The 20,341-nt window shown below is 39.5% G+C and overlaps 1 protein-coding gene across 1 annotated transcript in view; it reads left to right on the forward strand.

Annotated features, from left to right (window-relative positions):
* LOC141331527 (myosin-IIIb-like) overlaps nucleotides 1–19,006 on the forward strand; it is a 63,712-nt gene extending 44,706 nt beyond the window's left edge. Inside the window, exons 2-4 of the mRNA XM_073836582.1 lie at nucleotides 15,100–15,200; nucleotides 15,668–15,714; nucleotides 18,825–19,006. Of these exons, the coding sequence (XP_073692683.1) occupies nucleotides 15,100–15,200; nucleotides 15,668–15,714; nucleotides 18,825–18,972 (296 nt within the window). The 3' untranslated portion in view covers nucleotides 18,973–19,006. The remainder of the gene's footprint in view (nucleotides 1–15,099; nucleotides 15,201–15,667; nucleotides 15,715–18,824) is intronic.
* Nucleotides 19,007–20,341: the final 1,335 nt, after the last annotated feature.

Consider the following 20,341-nt stretch of genomic DNA (forward strand, 5'->3'; position numbering starts at 1 on the left):
CAAGTCACAACTGAGGAGCTGCACATCTCTATCTAAACACAGCTGTGTTTCATTCATGAACAAACGTGCGTTTTTAGACGAATCTAGTGAAATGATTCAATATCCCATTCATAAAGACAGTCACTTGCTTTATTCCTAAACGAATCAGCCGTTCGAACGAATCAAATGAATGATATGATTAAGTATTAAATCAGTGTCTTGCCGCCACTTGCTGGCAGATGTTGTTTCATTTTTAAAGCATATTTTCATTTTTTAAATCATTTAATATTTCTGTATTAATCTCAACATGAATTGATTGCACTCATGCCACATCTGAGCCTCATTAAACATTAAAATACACCTAAAAGCCAATTTTGTGTTCTTCTGTGCCACCTCTGTAGTACAAATTAATTTTGTTAATACTGATTTCATTTGATTGGTAACCTATTCTTATCCTACTTGTTGATATTCTGTTTAAGCTTAAAAAAAGCTTAAATATATATATATATATATATATATATATTATTATTTTTTTTTTTTTTTTGACAAAAGATTCTATACTTTTAATAAAAAATGCCATTACAAAGGTAAAAAAACAGAATTCCCCTGTAACTCACTTTAAAGGACTAGTTCACTTTCAGAACAAAAATGTACAGATAATGTACTCACCCCCTTGTCATCCAAGATGTTCATGTCTTTCTTTCTTCAGTTGTAAGGAAATTATGTGTTTTGAGTAAAACATTTCAGGATTTCTCTCCATGTAATGGACTTACATGGAGAGGATGGAAAAATACAGCTTCAAAGGGCTCTAAACGAGGAAGAGGAAAGAAGGGTCTTATCTAGCAAAACGATCGGTTATTTTCTAAAAGAAAATAATTTATATACTTTTTAACCTGAAATGCTCATCTTGTCTAGCTCGGCAAGACAAGCGTTTGAGATTACAAAATACATAAATTGTAAATCTTTTTAGAAAATAACCGATCGTTTCACTAGATAAGACCCTTCTTTCCTCTGCTGTGATCGTTTAGAGCCCTTTGAAACTGCATTTTGGAAGTTCAAACTCGGGGGCACCATAGAAGTCCATTACATGGAGGGAAATCCTGAAATGTTTTCCTCAAAAAACACCATTTCTTTACGACTGAAGAAAGAAAGACATGAACATTTTGGATGGCAAGGGGTTGAGTACATTATCTGTACATTTTTGTTCTGAAAGTGAACTACTCCTTTAAGGAGTCAAATATCACCTTGTAATAAGGCGGCAAATTTTTTTATCAGATTTTTTTTATTATTGTTAAAAATTGTGCTCCTGAAATTTTGACTGTGCTTCTAAATTCAGAAGTGCTCCTAAACAGAAAAATATGTAGGACAAACTTATGGTACAATTCAGTAAAAATGTAAAAAAAAAATAAAAAATAAAATACAATTTAGTGACCCTTTATACTTTCTCAAAGATCAGACTTTACACTACATAAATATATTAATTTCTTCTTCAAAAATGATCTTTTACAAAAAGAAAGCATTTTTAATGGCTATTTGTCAACTACCCAAATATATAATGAAAATGTGATACGTTTATTCAGTATTATTTGATGAATAGAAAGCTATTTTAAAACTTGAAATCTTTTGTAACATTATAAAAGTGTCACTTTTGATCCATTTAATGAGTCCAGACTGAATAATACAATTTATTTCAACCAGTCAGCCAATATATAAAGTACTGACCCCAAACTTTTAAACAGTATTGCAAACAAAGACAGACAGACTATGAAAAAAACTCACTGTAGCCTGATTTTACCTCAGAGTATGAACATACATAATGACCTGCATGATACAATACAAATCTCACCTTATCACCTTCTAAGTCAAGAATAGTGCACTTATAAACACTTGAATGCTGAAAGCAATTCTCAGACAAAAAGACACCTATTGAAAATAGCTTGAAAGTAAAAGCCTGTTTTTACACCACCCACTGGCATTAAGCGCAGATCATACATTAGGCGGAATGAGGTAAATAACACGTGCTTGCCTCATAACAACGTATTACATAAAATTAGTAGGTGTGATCCTTCATGCAGGGGGGTGGGAAACGGTGTTGAAAAGCCAAGTAATTCTGTTTTCAACACAGATGAGAAGCAACGAGGTTAATGACCAGATTGTGAAAACAAATGTATGCTGTGGCAGGAGGCTTTTTGAGCAGCTGTTCAGATAGATGATCAACCAAACAATTTGTCATGTTCAGTGAAATTGTTGTTGTCCGCCTCCGCAATGTCAATCCAAACAACTTGCTCTGCTGCGAGAGACGCTCCACAAATTCTTTTACTCCAGAGAGGCATTGTGGGTTCTAAACAATATCGGCAATCTGTCTTAATATTGAAGTCCTTGAAGAAGTTATAGCTGTTTTCATCATGTATAAAACATGTTCAGCGTCTCTGCGCTGAAGCTGAGGGATGATAGCAACCAGTTGTTTTTTTTTCATTTTATTTATAATCTAAGATTAATTCACTGGAATTCATATCTCTGTTCTCAGCTAACATCATAAAAATACAGCAGGCTCGAGTGTGCAAGTATGCGCTCGGATGAGGACAACGCGCACTTCTGAATGTAAATTCTGCTATCAGCATTCAGTATTATTGGCTCGTGATTCACAAGGGTGTCTGCGAAGGGAGGGCACACCAAGAAAAAAAAAAGATCAGAGTGAAAGGAGAAATAAAAAAAGGATGAGCAACGATGAACAGATTGTCGATGATGAATGAGGAAATGTTAGCGAAGAAGCAAAATGATGCATCTAGATTAAAAACATGAAGTTGATATAAAGAACAGCATATTTATATGATGATAACAAGAACATTGTTCAAAGACGTAATTAGATCTGAGAGTTTTTTTGAGAGGAGCTGAGTAGTTTTGCAGAGAGAAGGAAGTGGTGAAAAGAAAAGAAAATAATAATAAAACATTTGGAGAAAAAAAAAGTTGACTGCGCACAAAAGAGCTGAATCTCTGTGTCGTCTTGATTATCTAAAAGGACAAAGAGAGGAATTAATAACTCGCAACTTCAAACGCGTCTAAGATCATGCCGATTCTTCTGGAGCGAAGACATATTGCTTATAAATTCTAATGAGTCTTAACAAAGAGAATCCATGCGAACGAATCTCGTCCGATGTTTATGTATTAATTAGAAGTGGTACAGATGTGAGGAGATTTCACATGTTCAAATCTAGAGATGTGAAGAGCTTCTGACAGGCTTTATGAGGAGATATGATAATGTTCAGTAGAGGAAAGCGGAGGGAGACAGACTGAAAGGAATGGGATTAGGAAGAGCGTGCCTCTGAACTGCACACTCAGGAAAGATAGGAAGTCTGACTCACCATGCATCAAACTCAGACAAGATCTCTAAAAGATGAGAACACCAGTTTTGGCAAGGCTTGATCCACACTAGAGAAAACAAACCAAGCAAAGAACCCAAAATACACAAAGGGGGCTCTGCAGAGTGCAACGTGGTTACTACCAATCAAACAAATCGCTGTTCATTTGTAAACAGAGTATGTTGCCTCAAAAGGTGTGTTTTGGTGTGTGTTTTCAAGCCTTCTGAAATATCTATATCAGAGCACCTTTATTTTGCTCAACGTATGGTCCATTTATAAATCATATTGCGAACATCCAAAGTGGAAACTCTCTCTGTGCTTCCTGGGCAAGCCAGTTTTTGAAATATGGACTTCACGGCAAGAGAGGGAACGCAGCGCAGCCATAATTCAGTGATTTTATCATAGACACTGTGTATGTCTGTGTGTGCCCTGCATTTTTAATTGACTTTCTCTACAACTTCGGTGTGTTTTGATACGGAGCTCAATAATACGTTTGGGAATAGTTGAGCAAATGATTACATGCATCTAAAAAACAAAATACACATTCTTTAATTTTTCTCAGTTGCCATATAATGCTACAGAAGCAAACTTTGTTGGTATTTTTCTCATTTTATGAATTCATTTATAGAGTATTTTGCACATAAACAGAACGCCCACTGCAACAGACAGATACAAACGCATACAATCTCTGGTGGGTTTTCATAAATCCACTCCAACAAGACAAAAACAATCTGTTTCTTTAAAGTTCACCTGTCTCTTTTAAGATGTATCGCTAACACTTTACAACTTGTTAAAATGACTAAATACACTAGGTATCATGAACTTAAGAAAATTAAAACTTTTACTCAGTAAAGATGCATTAACTCCCACCAGCATTTAAAAAAAAGAAAAAAAAATGTTTTTGATCTTTTTCACTAAAATGGCCCCAGAATATTTTGTTGTATGAAAATGTAAATTTTCTACTTTTAAACCGAAATATCTGTTTTATTCTAGCTTCAAGCTTTATTTTTTAATCAACACTTGAATGTAGGTACGTTTCATAAAAAAGCAACATTTTCAACAAAAAGCTGAAAAAATAGCATTTTTATCAAAGACCCAAAAGCTTGCACAGTCCTGAATCGACATTTCACTAAGTAACATCAGGCAGTTTTCCATTTATATGCCGTTTATTGTTGATGATTGCATTATATTTTATATGCATCTGCTGAAATATGCAATGACTTGTTTTTTGCATCTTCCTCGGCTGTGTTTTTGATTGGGAAGTTCTGGACTCATTCAGAATAGTGAAAACATGGAAAGCTGTAAAATCTCGTATTTGGTTCTTTTGAATAGTGTTGTTTTTGGTGGCTGGTTTTAATTTTAGTTTAAGTCTAGTCTTTGTTTGAAGCTGTCATTTTAGTTTTTATTAGTTTTAGTCATGTTCATACTCTTTTTAGTCTAGTCAAGTTTTAGTCAACTAAAAATCTGAGCATTTTAGTCTTATTTTAGTCAGAATTATCCATGACTATTTTCGTCTAGATTTAGTTGACGAAAACGTAGTCGACATTTAGTCTTTAGTGAATGAAAATTGTATTTTAGTCTCTTTTTTTTCTTTTTTATAAGTTTATTTACAGATTAATTCATTTATACCTTGTGTAAGTAAAATTGTATTATTATTATTATTATTATTATTATTATTATTATTATTATTATTATTATTATTATTATTATTATTATTATTATTATTATTATTTCTTATGGTTTTCGTAGCACAAGTTGATTTATTTTATGAAACTGTCCAAAAATCGCTTGGACATCTGAGACGCAAAAGCAACTTTTTCCACCTTTGACCACAAGATGTCATTAGTGTGCAATGTGTTGAAAAGCTTCAAGTAATGAACGACACAGATGATGGGAAAGCCGCGGTGCTTCGAAAAGCTTAATTTTCCCATCACTAGTAAAAGTGCAAATAATGTATAGTTTCTCCTTTTTCTCCCAAAGATGAACTGGCTGGCCATTGGTTCTTTTATCTGTGTCAGACTCAACTTTGTTTGTAGTCGTCTTCTAGAATCTAGATAATGCCGCAAGTGTGGCTTGAGGGAGTGACGTCGCCTGCGTCTGCACGGTTTAGGCTAGAAGGGATACAGCTCTGGCTACTGGGCATGCGCACATCAATCTAATGTTATAATATAACGGTATAATATTTCGTTTCGTCTCGTTTTCGTCAACTCAGTCATTTTAGCATAGATTTTATTTTGTAAACCACATTTAGTTTTTATTCGTCAACGATATTGCATTATACATTTAATTATAGTCATCGTCATATGACCAGCATTTACATTTCGTCACGTGATAAAGGTTCGTTGACGACGATATTTAGTCATAATTTTCGTTGACGAAAGCAACACTACTTTTGAACTTTCTATTCAGCAAAATCTTGTTGATATGATTCTTTAGGGTCTTAATGAGAAGTACATAACATACTTTGGTTAGAATTTCTCAATGGCAGTGTAAAAACACTCTTTTTACCTTGTCAAAATCAGCTCTTTTCAGATTCTGTTGCATGTTCCTTTAAATGTTAATGAGCTCTGCTCGCCCCGCCCCTCTCTACTGTGGGGTGACGAGCTGTAATGTTTACTTTAACCGCATTTGACCGCATTTAGCCACGAAACTTGCTAACTAGCACATTATTAAGAAAGGCATTTGATTCTGCTGTGGGTAAAGCTGCATCACGAATAATTTGCATGAACATAGACACATATGTCCATCGGGGATCGGTGCTTTCCTTTCAAAAGTGAAAGCAAACATTAATCCTCCGCATCTTCAGCAGCTCAGATGTCGGGAATAAATGACGACTGCTATGTTCATTACTACATCTAACAACAGAAAACCTCAATCACTCAAATGGACACATTCTTGTCTTCCCCTGCACCTGAGTCACACAATGGCGATCGGTCTGACAGTTTCAGCTCGGTGAGGGCGGGTCTAAGGTAAGGCGCTCATGTCAATCAACTATCGTGGGAGCGGCCTCTGACGGTGTGACAAGACACCAAAAAGAAGCTGAGAATGACCTGATTTGAAAAAGGGGATATTACTTTTAAAAAAATTATAAAAATACAACTGGGTGAATTTTTATCATTGTAAGTTGGTTGTGTACACAAACTGCCAACACACATTAATGTTCAAACAACATGTAAAATGAGTTTTGCATCCAATGACCCCTTTAAGGTCATTGAACACTGAGAAAACAAACAGGGTGATTTCTCTGTTTTCTCTGTCTCCGCGAACTGCTTTTAGAAATGCGTCATTTAAATCATTCAAACTCGGTGTATACTCGGCACACAAACAGAAAAGTGGTATCTACAGAAAGCTTGATATGTATGCTTTTAAACGAAGTAAGTTTTATCGAAAACAAATATTCTGTGATAAAGTAATCCATATGAAACCAAGGAGATGTCTAGTCTGTCCAGTTGCAGCTAATTATTTTTAATTTGATCACGCCCACAAGCTAAGTTCCTTTGATATTATAATTAGCCATGTGCTACAAGCGCGGCAAGGACCGAACTATCTGTATGCGAGGAAACTCCCACATCACCGCAAACAAAGCAACACGACTTTTCAAGTTCATCTTGGTTACAGTTCGTTTCTGAAAGAAGACGCGCTGTGAGGAATAAGACTTATATTTACCTCGATCAGAAGAAGGACGTGATGCGACGCAAACCCAGCAGGAGGAGACATTTACATGAGTAAGTCTTACTTTTATTTGTCTACTTGCTTTCACTGTTATTTACTTTGACAAAACGTGTACACATTTTACTAGTTAGACTTATTCCAAACTATAATCCCTGACTATACCAAATGAAACATTATGAAGTACGTTTGATTACATTGCATCTCTCAGGTGTGAATTGCTAAATATTCATGGGTCATTGCCACACCTATGAATAATCCCTTTCGATCACAAAACATGTTTTAGAAAATTTGCATCAATATATTGTTTTTTTTTTTCTGAACGAGTGAACGAGATGATTTTCACATCATTTGGTTGAAAAAATTCTAGCCTACCACATCCAATTCTCAAAAGTCTTAACAAATGTTCTGTATGTGCTTCATGGCCTTATTTCAGTGACTTCAAAACTTTAGTTTTTCACTAACCACGCATAAACGTAGTTTTCTCAGAAACACAAACATGTACATTCATGTTGCTTGCATATTATTGTAGCCCAATATGTCCTGAATGAGTCCAGAATCTCCCGATCAAAAAAAGTAAATACACATGAAAAATAATGTGGTCATCAACAATAAACAGCATATAATTCAAAACTAATATAATCGAGTGAAATGTTGATTCAGGAAGTGGAAAAAGACTGCAAGCTTTGTGGGTGCTGATGGAAGCAATCTACTTTCTATGATTATCATACGGAATATGATCCATATGAATATGAATATTTCTCATCTTTTTGCTCAAAATGTTGCTTCTTCTTAGGAAACTTGTCTACATTCAAGAGTTGATATAAAAAGAATGCTCGAAAGCTAGAATAAAACTGATTTTTTAGAAAACGTAAATCTTGGAGCGCTTCTTGGACTCAAAACAAGTTTGTTAGAGGTGCTCTTTGGATGGGAAAATATAATCGAAAAAGCAAGAGGAACTCTAAGGCACTCTCATATAGAAGAAGTTAAAAAGCCTTTATTGCAGTGGCTTGGTCACATTAAACCTTTCTAAAAACTCCAACGCGTTACAGACTTCTTTCAAAAAAATGTAACAATCTGAACAACCCCAAACTTTTAAATGGTACCATATCTAAATTATACTCAAAACTTTGTCTATTCATACATCCAACCGCAAACAAATGGCTTTTTGTCCCACAAAATTAAAGCATTTAAAATGATTGGCACTAAATGACTACAAACATGACATTTAGCCTATGCAAAACACCAGATGAGTTGAACAAGGCCTCAGGAATAAATCACCATAAAACTCGAGTATGACTAATTACTGTCTGAAGGATGCTACTGTTTTGAAAAAAAAAAAAAAATGGACTTTCAGCCGTTTTCACTTTCATCCAGGGTATTTTTCCTCTGGATGTGAGTCATTGCATTATGTGTTGTTGTTCTGAGAGCCGAGGGACTTCTTGACGTTTTGTGTTTGAATGAATGTCATGCTGATTACTCCTTGCTGAGTGATTTGGTATTTAATGCTCATACACTTCATGAAAGAACTGCAAGGAAGAAACGGCCCATGCAGAGAAAAGACAAAACAATGATCACTTGCTGAAAATGAAAAAATAATATAGAAAACATGCAAGACTACTATAAAATCACTCAGGATGGGCAGTTCCCTTCCGGAGGGAACTCTACGCTGCGTCCTGGTTCAGGACACTATGGGAACTGCCTTCAGCATGACCGGTTCTGAAACAAGGTATAGAACAACGACAGTGAACTTGACACTGTCCGGCGCCAGCCTATGACATCATCAACAGGCGCCTGCTAGTATAAAAGCAGGTGCCTGAGAGCACAACACCATCTTTTTGTCTTCAGAGTCCTCTGTTCTAAACGAGTGAGTACAGCGATGCCTAGAGAAATACTGTTTAAGGAGTGTGCGCATCCGTGTCAGAGAAATCCGACACCTGATGATGCACACGACCTTTGTTTGGTGTGTTTAGGTGTAAGAGCACGCGCGCTCGGCTCTAGAAGCGTTCATTGTGAGAGTTTCACTTTGAAGAAACTCCGTTCTCGTCTGGCCCTTTTCTCGAGGGAATCGGGCCATCCATCTGCCCCACGCTGCTCCGGTCCCGCCGCAGCTGAGGCTGCTCGGCGGCTGAGATTGCGGGGCTCACAGGTGGAGCTGGCTGACGAGTTTGAGAGAGCGTTTAATCGCTCGCGCATGTCAGCCGGACACGAGAATGCGCTGCTAGCGGATGATGTGTTGTCTCTCACATCCTCCGGTTCTGCAGCGAGTGCTCTTTTGGCTTCAAGCCAGGGCGAGCAGGAGGTTGAAATGGAACAAATATGAGCTCGTTTGAGCCCATGCAGTCTCCCTGCCCCGCATATGAAGAGTTGATGTCTGTTATGGACCGCGCGGCTGCCCGCTTGGATCTGCAGTGGAAGCCCGCGAGGGAAGAGGCCGCTCTCGGCAGACTAGACGAGCGGTTTCTTCCGGGCCATGACAAAGCCAACTCCTGTGAGCCTCCCATTCCTTCCTGATCTGCTTAAGAGATCGAGAGGGAATGGGACAGGCCATATTCAGCCCGCATTCACAGGCATCGGCATGTGAATCATGCTGATGTCGAGGGAATGCATGGGCGCGGATATGTGACGATGTCTCTCGCTGACGGTTGCGAACTATCTCTCAGAGCGAGGGACATCAACCCTGAAGGCTCCAAAGGCACATATGCGGCAGTGGCCGGTGCTCCTCTGCACACGATGGCAGTGTTGCAGAGGCGCACCAGGCTGATCTGCTGAAAGATCTGGACCGAGCCCCGGGGGTTTGCATCCCTTGCCGGTCCACGCCTCCACCTAAACACCGGGGGGAAACCAGGCCCGTCCTGGTCCAAGGGCCAGAGACAAGGCCAGGTCGCCAGTGTGGGGCTACCTGCCCCTCCCTTTTCCCCTCGACTCTGGGGCTGGGCCAACGATGAGACTGAGGCTCCATCTGTTGGCCCGGTATGTGAACAGTAAAGACACTTTAATAAAATATTCAAGCGTGTATGTGTATGTTTTCTTTTGTCTACCAGCTCCGCTTGGGCGATTACTATTGCAGTTTCGAGCCCCTCTTGAGTTCTACTGCCACCAAGTGCCGAGTGTAGCCAGGTCTCCCCTCGTTTTATAAAAGAAAACAGTGTGTAGAGACCTCCACTCGTAGAAACCCCCTCGTGGGATAAGCGTTGTCAGGTTTTGAAACCTCCGCTAGAGTGAGCTTGGTATAGACATGATCCAACATACATATACATACGAGAATAACCCTCTTGAGCGTTGTCAAGCTGCTTCAGGCGGAGTATCGCTCTGCCGAAGCCTCCGCTCACTCAAACCCTGCTAAGAGTAATACTCTTCTTGCATGAGTGTAGTCAGGTACCTTCCCTGTGTATTTTCATATACACATATGTGAGACCTCCACTCCTAGGAGTTTGTGTGCTAGGGTGAATAGAGCGTCGTCAAGGCTCCCTCTCTGAGAGAGAGATGTTTTACTGAAGCCTCCGCTCTCTTTAAAAAGCCCCGCTTTGAAGTAGAATTGAGTGTAGCAGGCCTAGGAGGCCTCCTCTCTGTGAAGTCCTCTGTGAAGAGAGACATATAAAGATAATACTTCTTAGCGCTGAATGTAGCCAGGTCATTTTTAGACCTCCGTTCATGAGAGCTTTTTACTGGGTCGAGTGTTGCTAGGCTCCCTCTATGTGAGGTGTTTCTGTTAAGCCTCCACTTCCCAGAAATACAGGCCGGGAGAACACAAGGTTAAGGCAGCTTGTGAACTCTTTCCGTGGACCTGTCACTACAAGCGTTGAGTGTAAAATAAAGTAGGCCTCCCTTCCATGAGAGGGCGTGTATTCCAAGGCCTCCACTCGATAGAGCTTCCTCAGTTGAGCGTCGTCAGGCTTGTTACGTTCGAGAGCTTGTAAAACCATTAAAGCCTCCCTCACTGAAAGCTCCGCTTCCGGGTTCTGCTATCACCCGGGTTAATACAGGTGTCTTTCTCGCGAAACGCTTAGAGCACCTTCTTAAATCCACGTTAGTGGTGTTTGCTCACGCAAAGTCTTTGAGCACTCTCTGAAATCCACGCGAGTGGTGAGTGCACTAATTCAGGCACTTAACTAAAATCCATACTTATGGTAAGGTTCCTCCCGTAAAGGCAGGTTCCTTTCTCCTACGGACCACGCAGGTAATCCTCCGTGCCCGTTCTTCGAGTTGGTTCCAAAACCCTTAAGTTTTACAACTCCTTCGATAGCACAGTGTAATAGGTCTCCCTCTGTCACAGCCAACAGTACTGAGACCTTCACTCTCACAGTTATAGCAGCTGGCAGGCCCATGAGTGCCTCGCTGACTATTTTTTGGGGGAGTGCAGTCTTCCACTCACCAAAAACTAGTGTTGTAGGCTTCTCTCCTTGGAGATGTAGTCTCGGAGCCTCCACTACACAGAGCTAGATGATAAATTAGAATTTTTCATTATTGGCTCTGACTGTGAGTATCTGCCTTTTCTTGAGCGTCGAGTGTAGTCAGGCCTCCCCTCGCCTAGAGCGTTTTCCTGAGGCCTCCACTCTGAAGAGTTTCCCTAGGGAGAGCGTTGTAGGCCTCCTCTCGCTTAGAGAGTCTTTCTGCTGAAGCCTCCCCTCTCCAGAAGCTCCGCTTTCAGGCTCCGCTATCGCCTAGAGACTGCAAATCTGGTGATCCTCGCTATGCTCAGGACACCTACTCAAAACCACATTTGTGGTGTTTGCTCACGCGAAGTCTTTGGGCATTCTCTAAAATCCACGTGAGTGGTAAGTGCACTGTTCAGGCACTTCACTAAAATCCATACTCATGGTAAGGTCCCTCCCGTAAAGGCAGGTTCCTTTCTCCCATGGACCACGCAGGGTTCCTCCGTGTCCATTCTCTGAGCTGGTTTTTCTCAAAAACCTTTTAGTTTTCCAGCTCCAATCCAGATAGCGCTGCTAGCAGGATCGAGTGTCAGGCCTCCTCAGGCCTCACTCTCCAGAAGAGCTCCAAAATGAAGGTATTTCTGTCGCACAGGCTAGTCAGCCTCGCGGATGACCTTCAAGGCTAGAGTGTAGCTAGGTCTTGAGACCTCCACTCTCAGAGTTCTTCCTTGCTAAGCACGGAGGTGTGTTAGGCTCCCTCTTTAGAAAGCCTCCACTCTCCAGACTCCACTCAGGCAGTACTGTCGTTTAGGCTGTTCAGCTTCGATGAACGCCTGCAGTGTTGAAGTGTAGTAGGTCTTGGGACCTCCACTCTTAGAGTCCTTCTGCTGCTCGCAGAACATTGCCAGCCTCACTCAGAGCTTTGTTGCCTCCAGAGACTCACTAGAAATAGGCGGTCCGACTGCACAGGCTATTCAGCCTCGCGGACCACCTCTGGTGTTGGGTGTAGATAGGTCACGGACCTCCATCCTTAGAGTCGTCCTCTGCTGGGTGCAGAGTGGTACCAGGCTTCTTTCTTACCAAAGCCGCCACTTTGCAGAAACTCCACTCAGGTAGTTCTACTGCACAGGCTATTCAGCCTCGCTGACTACCCTCAGTGTTGAAAGTGGAGTGGGTCATGAGACCCCCACTTTTAGAGTTTTCCTTTGCAAGACGCAGAGTGTTTTTCTGGCTTCCTTTGAAGCAGTCACTCCTCTGAACTCCCTGCAGGTAGTTCTGCTGCACAGGCTATTCAGCCTCACTGACTACCCACCAGGTTTTGAGTGTAGAGGCGCCACGGCACCTCCATTCTTAGAGTTGCACCCTGGAAGTCACAGAGTGTTGCCAGGCTTCCTTTCGGCGAAGCCTCCACTCCTCGGGAAATCTCCACTTAGACAGGCCTGCTGCACAGGCTATTCAGCCTCACAGGCCATCGTCAGTGTCAAGTGTAGTTAGGTCATGGGACCTCCACTCTGTAGATTCCCTCTGAGCAGAAGCTCCACTCGGGTAGTTCGGGTTGCATAGGCTATGCAGCCTCACTGAATACCCCCAGTGTCGAGTATAGGCTTTTTCTCCGGGCGTGAGTGTAGCCAGGTCTCCCCTCACTGAAGGGCTAGTGAGACCTCCACTCCTAAGAGCTGGTGGACTGAACGTTGTCAGGTTTCCTCTCTTTTTAGAGAGTCTTCTGTGAAGCCTCCGTTCTCCAGAGGCTCCGCCTCCAGTACTTCTAGGCGTGAGTGTAGCCAGGTCTCCCCTCACGGCAGGGTTATTTGAGACCTCCACTCCTAAGAGCTAGTGGATGGAATGTTGTCAGGTTTCCTCTCTTTTTAGAGAGTCTTTTATGAAGCCTCCGTTCTCCAGAAGCTCCGCTTTCAGTACTTTCAAGCGTGAGTGTAGCCAGGTCTCCCCTCACTGGAGGGTTATTTTGAGACCTCCACTCCTAAGAGCTAGTGGATTGAATGTTGTCAGGCTTCCTCTCTTTTAGAGAGTCTTTTATGAAGCCTCCATTCTCCAGAAGCTCCGCTTCCCCATCTATACCTGTTAGCACTGAATGTTGTCAGGTCCCTAGAGCAGACATTCGCTCTGCTGAGACCTCCATTCCCTAAACTCCGCCCCTTATGGTCAGGGCGTTTATGAGCTCCTTCACTTAGAGAGCTAAGTGTAGTAGGCTTCCTCTAGGCCTCCACGCTGGAGAGTTGCGTGCACAGGTAGCCGGGCTAGCCGTGGCAGGTCACTGGGCCCCAGCGACTCTCGCTGATGCAGGGGTGATTTCCTTCTTGACTCCTCATTCAGTCAGTTTGATCACTTATCCCTCGGCATGGCGGCGTTTGTATAAGCGTTCCCATAGTGTCCTGAACCAGGAAGCAGCGTAGAGTTCCCTCCGGAAGGGAACGTCTCAGGTTACGTAGGTAACCCTAGTTCCCTGAGGACAGGGAACGAGACGCTGCGTCTCAGGGCCATGCCTCGGGCCCTGCACAGACCTCCGTCCGACAAAAAGATGGTGTTGTGCTCTCAGGCACCTGCTTTATACTAGCAGGCGCCTGTTGATGATGTCACAGGCTGGCGCCGGACAGTGTCAAGTTCACTGTCGTTGTTCTATAGCTTGTTTCAGAACCGGTCATGCCGAAGGCAGTTCCCATAGTGTCCTGAACCAGGATGCAGCGTCTCGTTCCCTGTCCTCAGGGAACTAGGGTTACCTACGTAACCTGAGACGTTCACTTCCAGAACAAAAATTGACAGATAATTTACTCGCCCCTTTCATCCAAGATGTTCATGTCTTTCTTTCTTCAGTCGTAAAGATTTCTCTCCATATAGTGGACTTCTATGGTGCCCATGAGTTTCTCTAGATAAGACCCTTCTTCCTCGGCTGGGATCATTTAGAGCCGTTTGAAGCTGCATTTAAACTGCATTTTGTAAAATCAAACTTGGGGGCACCATACTGAAAGACATGAACATCTTGCATGACAGTGGGGTGACTAAATTATCTGTAAATCTTTGTTCTGAAAGTGAATGTATAATTACACTGTAACAATGACACCTTAAAATAAAGTGTAACCAAAAACTTTATTTTAAGTGTTGTTTCGTTGTTCGAGTGTAATTAAATAAATGCTGTGTAATATTATAAACTACATGCTATAAGGCTATGGTTAGGGTTTGTTTTAGGATTAGTTGCTTTCAATTACTTGTAATAACTGTTATTACTATATAAGTACATGCAATGTATAACTAACCCAAATTTTGATGTCTTTAATATGAAAGGACATGAATCATCATGAATCAAATCATGTGGCTTGGTATTGAGGGGTGTATCGTTACTGATTTTTGGGTAGCACTTTGTTTTTCAGTCCTGCTTACACACTTAAAACCCATGTAGTTGCTTTATATTACCCAGTACTTTCTTAGGTAAGTACACTGTACATGTATTGTTGTTAGCCTGGTGGATAATAAAATGCACAAAATGTACAATGAAACTTTTGCAAGGGCAAACAGCACTCACGTTTTCTTGACGAAATGTAAAAATCTTGCAGTTGCACTATTGTTTAGCGAGATGTATTTATGTTGCAGCTGTCAGCTTTATTTGCGCTGCTCTGCTTATACAATTCCTGCAGGGCAACACAATGGGAGACGTGTCACTGATCCGTCCCGCGCGTGTTTGTGTTTGTGTGTGCGTCCCGCAGGTCCAACGGTGAAGCTACATCACCGTTCCCCTCGGCGAAGAGGACAGCAGCCCAAGCTCCTGAACAGCCCGGAAGACAGTCTTTATTACAACCATCTTAACGTGAGTTCAAAGCCTTTCATGGAAGCCTTTGTCTAACTTTGTTTCCAGATGATAATACAATTAAAGCTACCTGTGCCAGACCCCCGAGCCCCCACCCCCACGCCGCTCTGCCGTTCTGTTGTCTCCACCATGTGCTTTGGCGCTTTATCTGTTGCTTTCATGTGAGGATGTCTCCCTTCACGGTGAATAATTGATGTGGTTTATCAAAGCCGAGCAAGATGCCTGCCTCATCAGCCTCAGCCCCGTGCGCTTTGATCAAGAAAAATTATGCTGTGACTTCTGATATTATCAGCATCTGCACACATTCAACACAAAATCACTTTGAATTAAAAATTAATGATTCTCTCGCGCATGTTCGTTGCTTCGCGTTTGTCTTTTCTGAAGCTTTTCTAACTCTGCGTGTGTGTGTGTGTGTGTGTGTTTGTCCGTGTGTGTTTACGTGCGCTGGTTCTGTGTCCTCTCTGCAGAGAAGTCTGGATTATCAGGGGAGCAAGAGGAAACCCAGAAAACTGGGGTAAATAACAGCTTTCCTTCTTCGTATCTAAACACCCCACCAGCTCAGGAGGGGAGCCGAGAAGACCACGGCTCTGTTTGCTTCTCATGCAAATGCGCAGCTGAAAATACGAGCGCCTTTTTTTTTTCCTTTTATTTTTGGGAGGGGAGAAGACGTGTTATAAGAATGCATGTATTAATTGTGAGATATGTGACCTCACAGTCTGTGAAGTTAAGCCTGGTTCCTCTAATACCTCGAGCAGGCTGTATATCAGTGCTCTTTATGAAAGGATTAACCATTTCTTGCGCTCTTTTTTATTTATTTATTATGTTTAACCCCCGTGAAAAGTAAGGCAGCTTCCTTGCTTTTAGTCTGCCTTTTTTAACCTCTTAGGTTAGGTTTTTTTTGGTTTTATTAATTCAGTGATTAATTCAGTAACTTTTCCACAGAGATGTTTCAGAAACTCAGAAGAGAAAAAAACACACATACATTAAGAGTCAGAGGTGGGGAAACAGATGTTGTGGGGATTGGATGGGAGTGAGTTTCAGTATTTCAGAGTGATGATACTAAATGATCTTCCACCCACAGAGGAAAGTCTGGATGTTTTGAATCCGAGGACCTCAGAGAATATGTGAGGCTGAAGTAACTAGTGGAGATAGTTGAGAGGTCATTAAAGTATCTTGTAATGGAAACAAGAAGAGACATGCAGCCAGTTTCATTTAGAATGTAATTAGGGGAAAACTGGCATGTTCTGCTATTTTAATTATTTTAAAAACTAATTTTGCCGGTATTTTATTAATTATTCTATGCTTAATATGCATGCAGTTTTTATGAGATCATATTAGTTGAGAGATTATGTTCAAATGTTTGTATTTAATTAATTTGATTAATTAATTTGACACACCATAGGACCATTTCATTGAGCTGAGACAGAATTTTTGTTATTTTAATACAAATAAAAAAATGTGGAAATAAACACACACACACACACACACACACACACAAATCTATTTATTTCAGTTGAAATAATATTAAAAATCTGTATTGATACAGGCACACATTCATTCATATACTTATTTAATGCATACATGGAGCTCTGTATATTCTCCCAGATGGAGGAAGTTCATACTGTGAGTACAAATAATGAGAGGTATCACTCTGAATTTTCTTCATCTGGCAAAGTATGCACTGCTCATATAAAAACTGAAGATTATGGTGCTCTTTCCTCTACATTATTCTCATTGCTGCCTGTACCCAGAGCATCAACTTAAGCTTAACACTAAAACAGACAAAACAGACAGTTATACCATACCAAAAATACTTTCTGTAAACAGTCTGATAAAACAAAAACACTATTTCCTAATATACCCCATATAAATGCATTCTGTTTAAAAATATATATATATTTATGGAAGCCTGTTTCAGCCACTGTAAACTCGCAACTACGTGTTATAAAGTCATAAATTGCGAGATATAAATCTGAGAAATAAACTTGCGATTCTGAAAACATATCACTTTTTTCCCTCAAAATTGGACTTTATAACTCGCAATTGTGAGTTTTTATTTTACAATTCTGAGAAAAAAAGTCAGAATTATGAGATATAAACTCTCATTTGCAAGAAAAACGTCAGAATTGTAAGATACAAACTCGCATTTGCTAGAAAGTTTATATTTCGCTGGTCTGAGGACATATTAGTGTCTTTTTTCCTTCAGAATTGGATTTTATAATGCGCAATTGTGAGATTTTATCTTACAATTTTGAGAAAAAAAAGTCAGAATTATGAGATATAAACTCTCAATTGCAAGAAAAAAACGTCAGAATTGTAAGATACAAAATCGCATTTGCTAGAAAGTTTATATTTCGCTGGTCTGAGGACATATTAGTGTCTTTTTTCCTTCAGAATTGGATTTTATAATGCGCAATTGTGAGTTTTCATCTTACAATTAAGAAAAAAAGTCAGAATTGCAAGATACAAACTTGCATTTGCTAGAAAAAAATTGTCAGAATTGTGAGTTTATATCTCGCAATTCTAAATACATATTAGTCTCTTTTTTCCCTTCAAAATTGGACTTTATAACTTGTAATTGTGAGATTTTATCTTACAATTCTGAGAAAAAAAGTCAGAATTATGAGATATAAACTCTCAATTGCAAGAAAAAAAGTCAGAATTGCAAGATATAAACTTGCATTTGCTAGAAAAAAAGTAAGAGTTTATATCTCGCAATTCTGACTTTATAACTCGCTATTGCAAGTTTATATCATGCAATTTTGAGAAAAAAGTCAGAATTGGGAGTTTATATCGCAATTCTGACTATACAACTCACAACCGATTATCTCGATTTTATTTCACAATTCTGAAAAGTCAAGTTTATATAATGCAATTCTGAGAAAAAAAGAATTGCGAGGAAAATTCAGAATTGCAAAAAAAAGGTAAGAATTGCGAGATACAAACTGGCATTTGACAGAAAAAAGTCAGAATTGTGAGTTTATATTGCAATTCTGACTTTATAACTCACTATTGCAAGTTTATATCATGCAATTTTGAGAAAAAAGTCAGAATTGTGAGTTTATATTGCAATTCTGACTTTATAACTCACTATTGCAAGTTTATATCATGCAATTTTGAGAAAAAAGTCAGAATTGTGATTCGGATTATATAACTCACGACCAATTATCACGGTTTTATCTCACAATTCTGAAAAAAAGTCGCAATAACATTTTTTGTGTTTTTTATTTAGTGGCAAAACGAGCTTCCATAGGATGCTTAAAAAATTAAACAAAAACTTCAACCAGTTACAACACCTAAAATATACACTCTTCTTCGTATTGTATATGCTTTATATGCTTTGACTATAAGTCAAAGTTTTAATGTAATATCTCAACATTGATTTAAAAAATGTGAACAATATGCATCAGCTTACCTCAAGAAGCTATTTGATCTCACTCTTAAAAACCCATAATACAGTCAAGTTAATTTAGTTATATTAATAATTTTTAATGGATAGATCCAGTTAATTTAGATATTACATGAAGCATATTTTTAGATTACCAAACAAAATATGTATGCAGTTATTGCTCTGTTTGACGTAATGTATCCATGACCCACTTATATTTCTCTGTCATTTCTCAGGCAAATCAAGCTTCTGGATGGAGAGGATGAATATTATCAATTACTGTCCACAATAGAGGCCGTCCCTGAGGAGGAGGTTTTATCTGGCCCCTCCCCAAACCCTAAGACTGTCACACCCACTGGCCCTCCCGCTATATCCTCCAGATGAGCTGTGCTCCGCCCACCACTTTGACTCGTGCTGACAGTTGGTGAGAGCTTCACAGACAGCAGACCACTGCGTCTGTACACAGTTAAACACACACTACCAGCCAACACTGAGTAACAGGGTGACCAGCTTATCGGCTTAGATACATTGCATATCATGGTTATAAGTATTTAAAGGGACAGTTCAACCAAAAATTTAAATAGTGTCATTAGTTAGTCTCCCTAATTTTGTTCCAAACCAGTTTGACTTACTTTCTTCTCTTGAACATATAAAGATATTTTTTAGAAATGTAGATAGATCTATCTATCCATCCAGCCATCCAATGGTCAACAAAACAGTTGCCAAAATATAGAAATTAATAAAGATTTAGAATGACATGAGGGTAAATGATGACAGAATTTACATTTTCTTGTCCTATAAAGGCAATAACAGTAAGCCAGCACTTAGAGTAATTTTGCCATGGTAAAATATGACATGAAAGCACTGCTTTTTGTTCATATCTGTTGAGCTTTGAGATCCCATGTAAAAAAGAAGTGCACTTTAACACTTCTAAAAAGAGTACTTATCGTGGAAACGCTTTAAAATATGTTTACTGTAGATGTAATGTGCTTTACATGTGCTTAATATGTTAGTCAACACAACAAATTAAGTGTACTTCTTTAAAGCATGACAAAAGATTATTAAAACAATTATTTGAAATGACCTTTAAAACATTTAATTTGATAAGATAACAAAGTGACTTAAGCATGTTAAGAAACATGTAAGTGTGCTTTCTTTACCTTTTATTTCGTATTATTATCTGTATCTATATATAAATATAGATATAAATCTCTATATAAATATACTTTTATGATTTGATTTACACTTCAGTGCACATGCAGTACAATTAAACATGTTTCTTTTTTCTTATGTTTATGCTACACATATAGATTATTTAATTATGACAACCTTACATAGAAGCTCACAGACAAGAACTTTGATTCATCCAGCACCAACATCATATTCTATAGAAAATATGCCAGTCCAGGAAATAAAATTGGCAGTGGCTATTTGCACCATATTTGCAAGTGTAAAAAGCAACTATTTACACTAAGTGAAAATAGTAGGGCTGCCATTGACTAAATATTTATAATAGTTATAGTAGTTGTTTTAAGCCTTGGTTGACTATTAGTCACATATTTATTAATAAACCATTGAAATCATAATAATGATCCTTTAATTACCTACATAGCCTAATAAGTACTCAAGCGCATGCCAAAAAGCTTTCCACAGTGCACCGGCAAATATAATAATTATGAATGTGTCTGGGAAATACAGCAAGGAGACTGCTTTTAATAGTTTATTGATAAACTAGTGCTTTCTTTGTTTTCGG

Source organism: Garra rufa, chromosome 3 (genome assembly GCF_049309525.1).
Source record: "Garra rufa chromosome 3, GarRuf1.0, whole genome shotgun sequence".
NCBI lineage: Eukaryota > Metazoa > Chordata > Actinopteri > Cypriniformes > Cyprinidae > Garra > Garra rufa.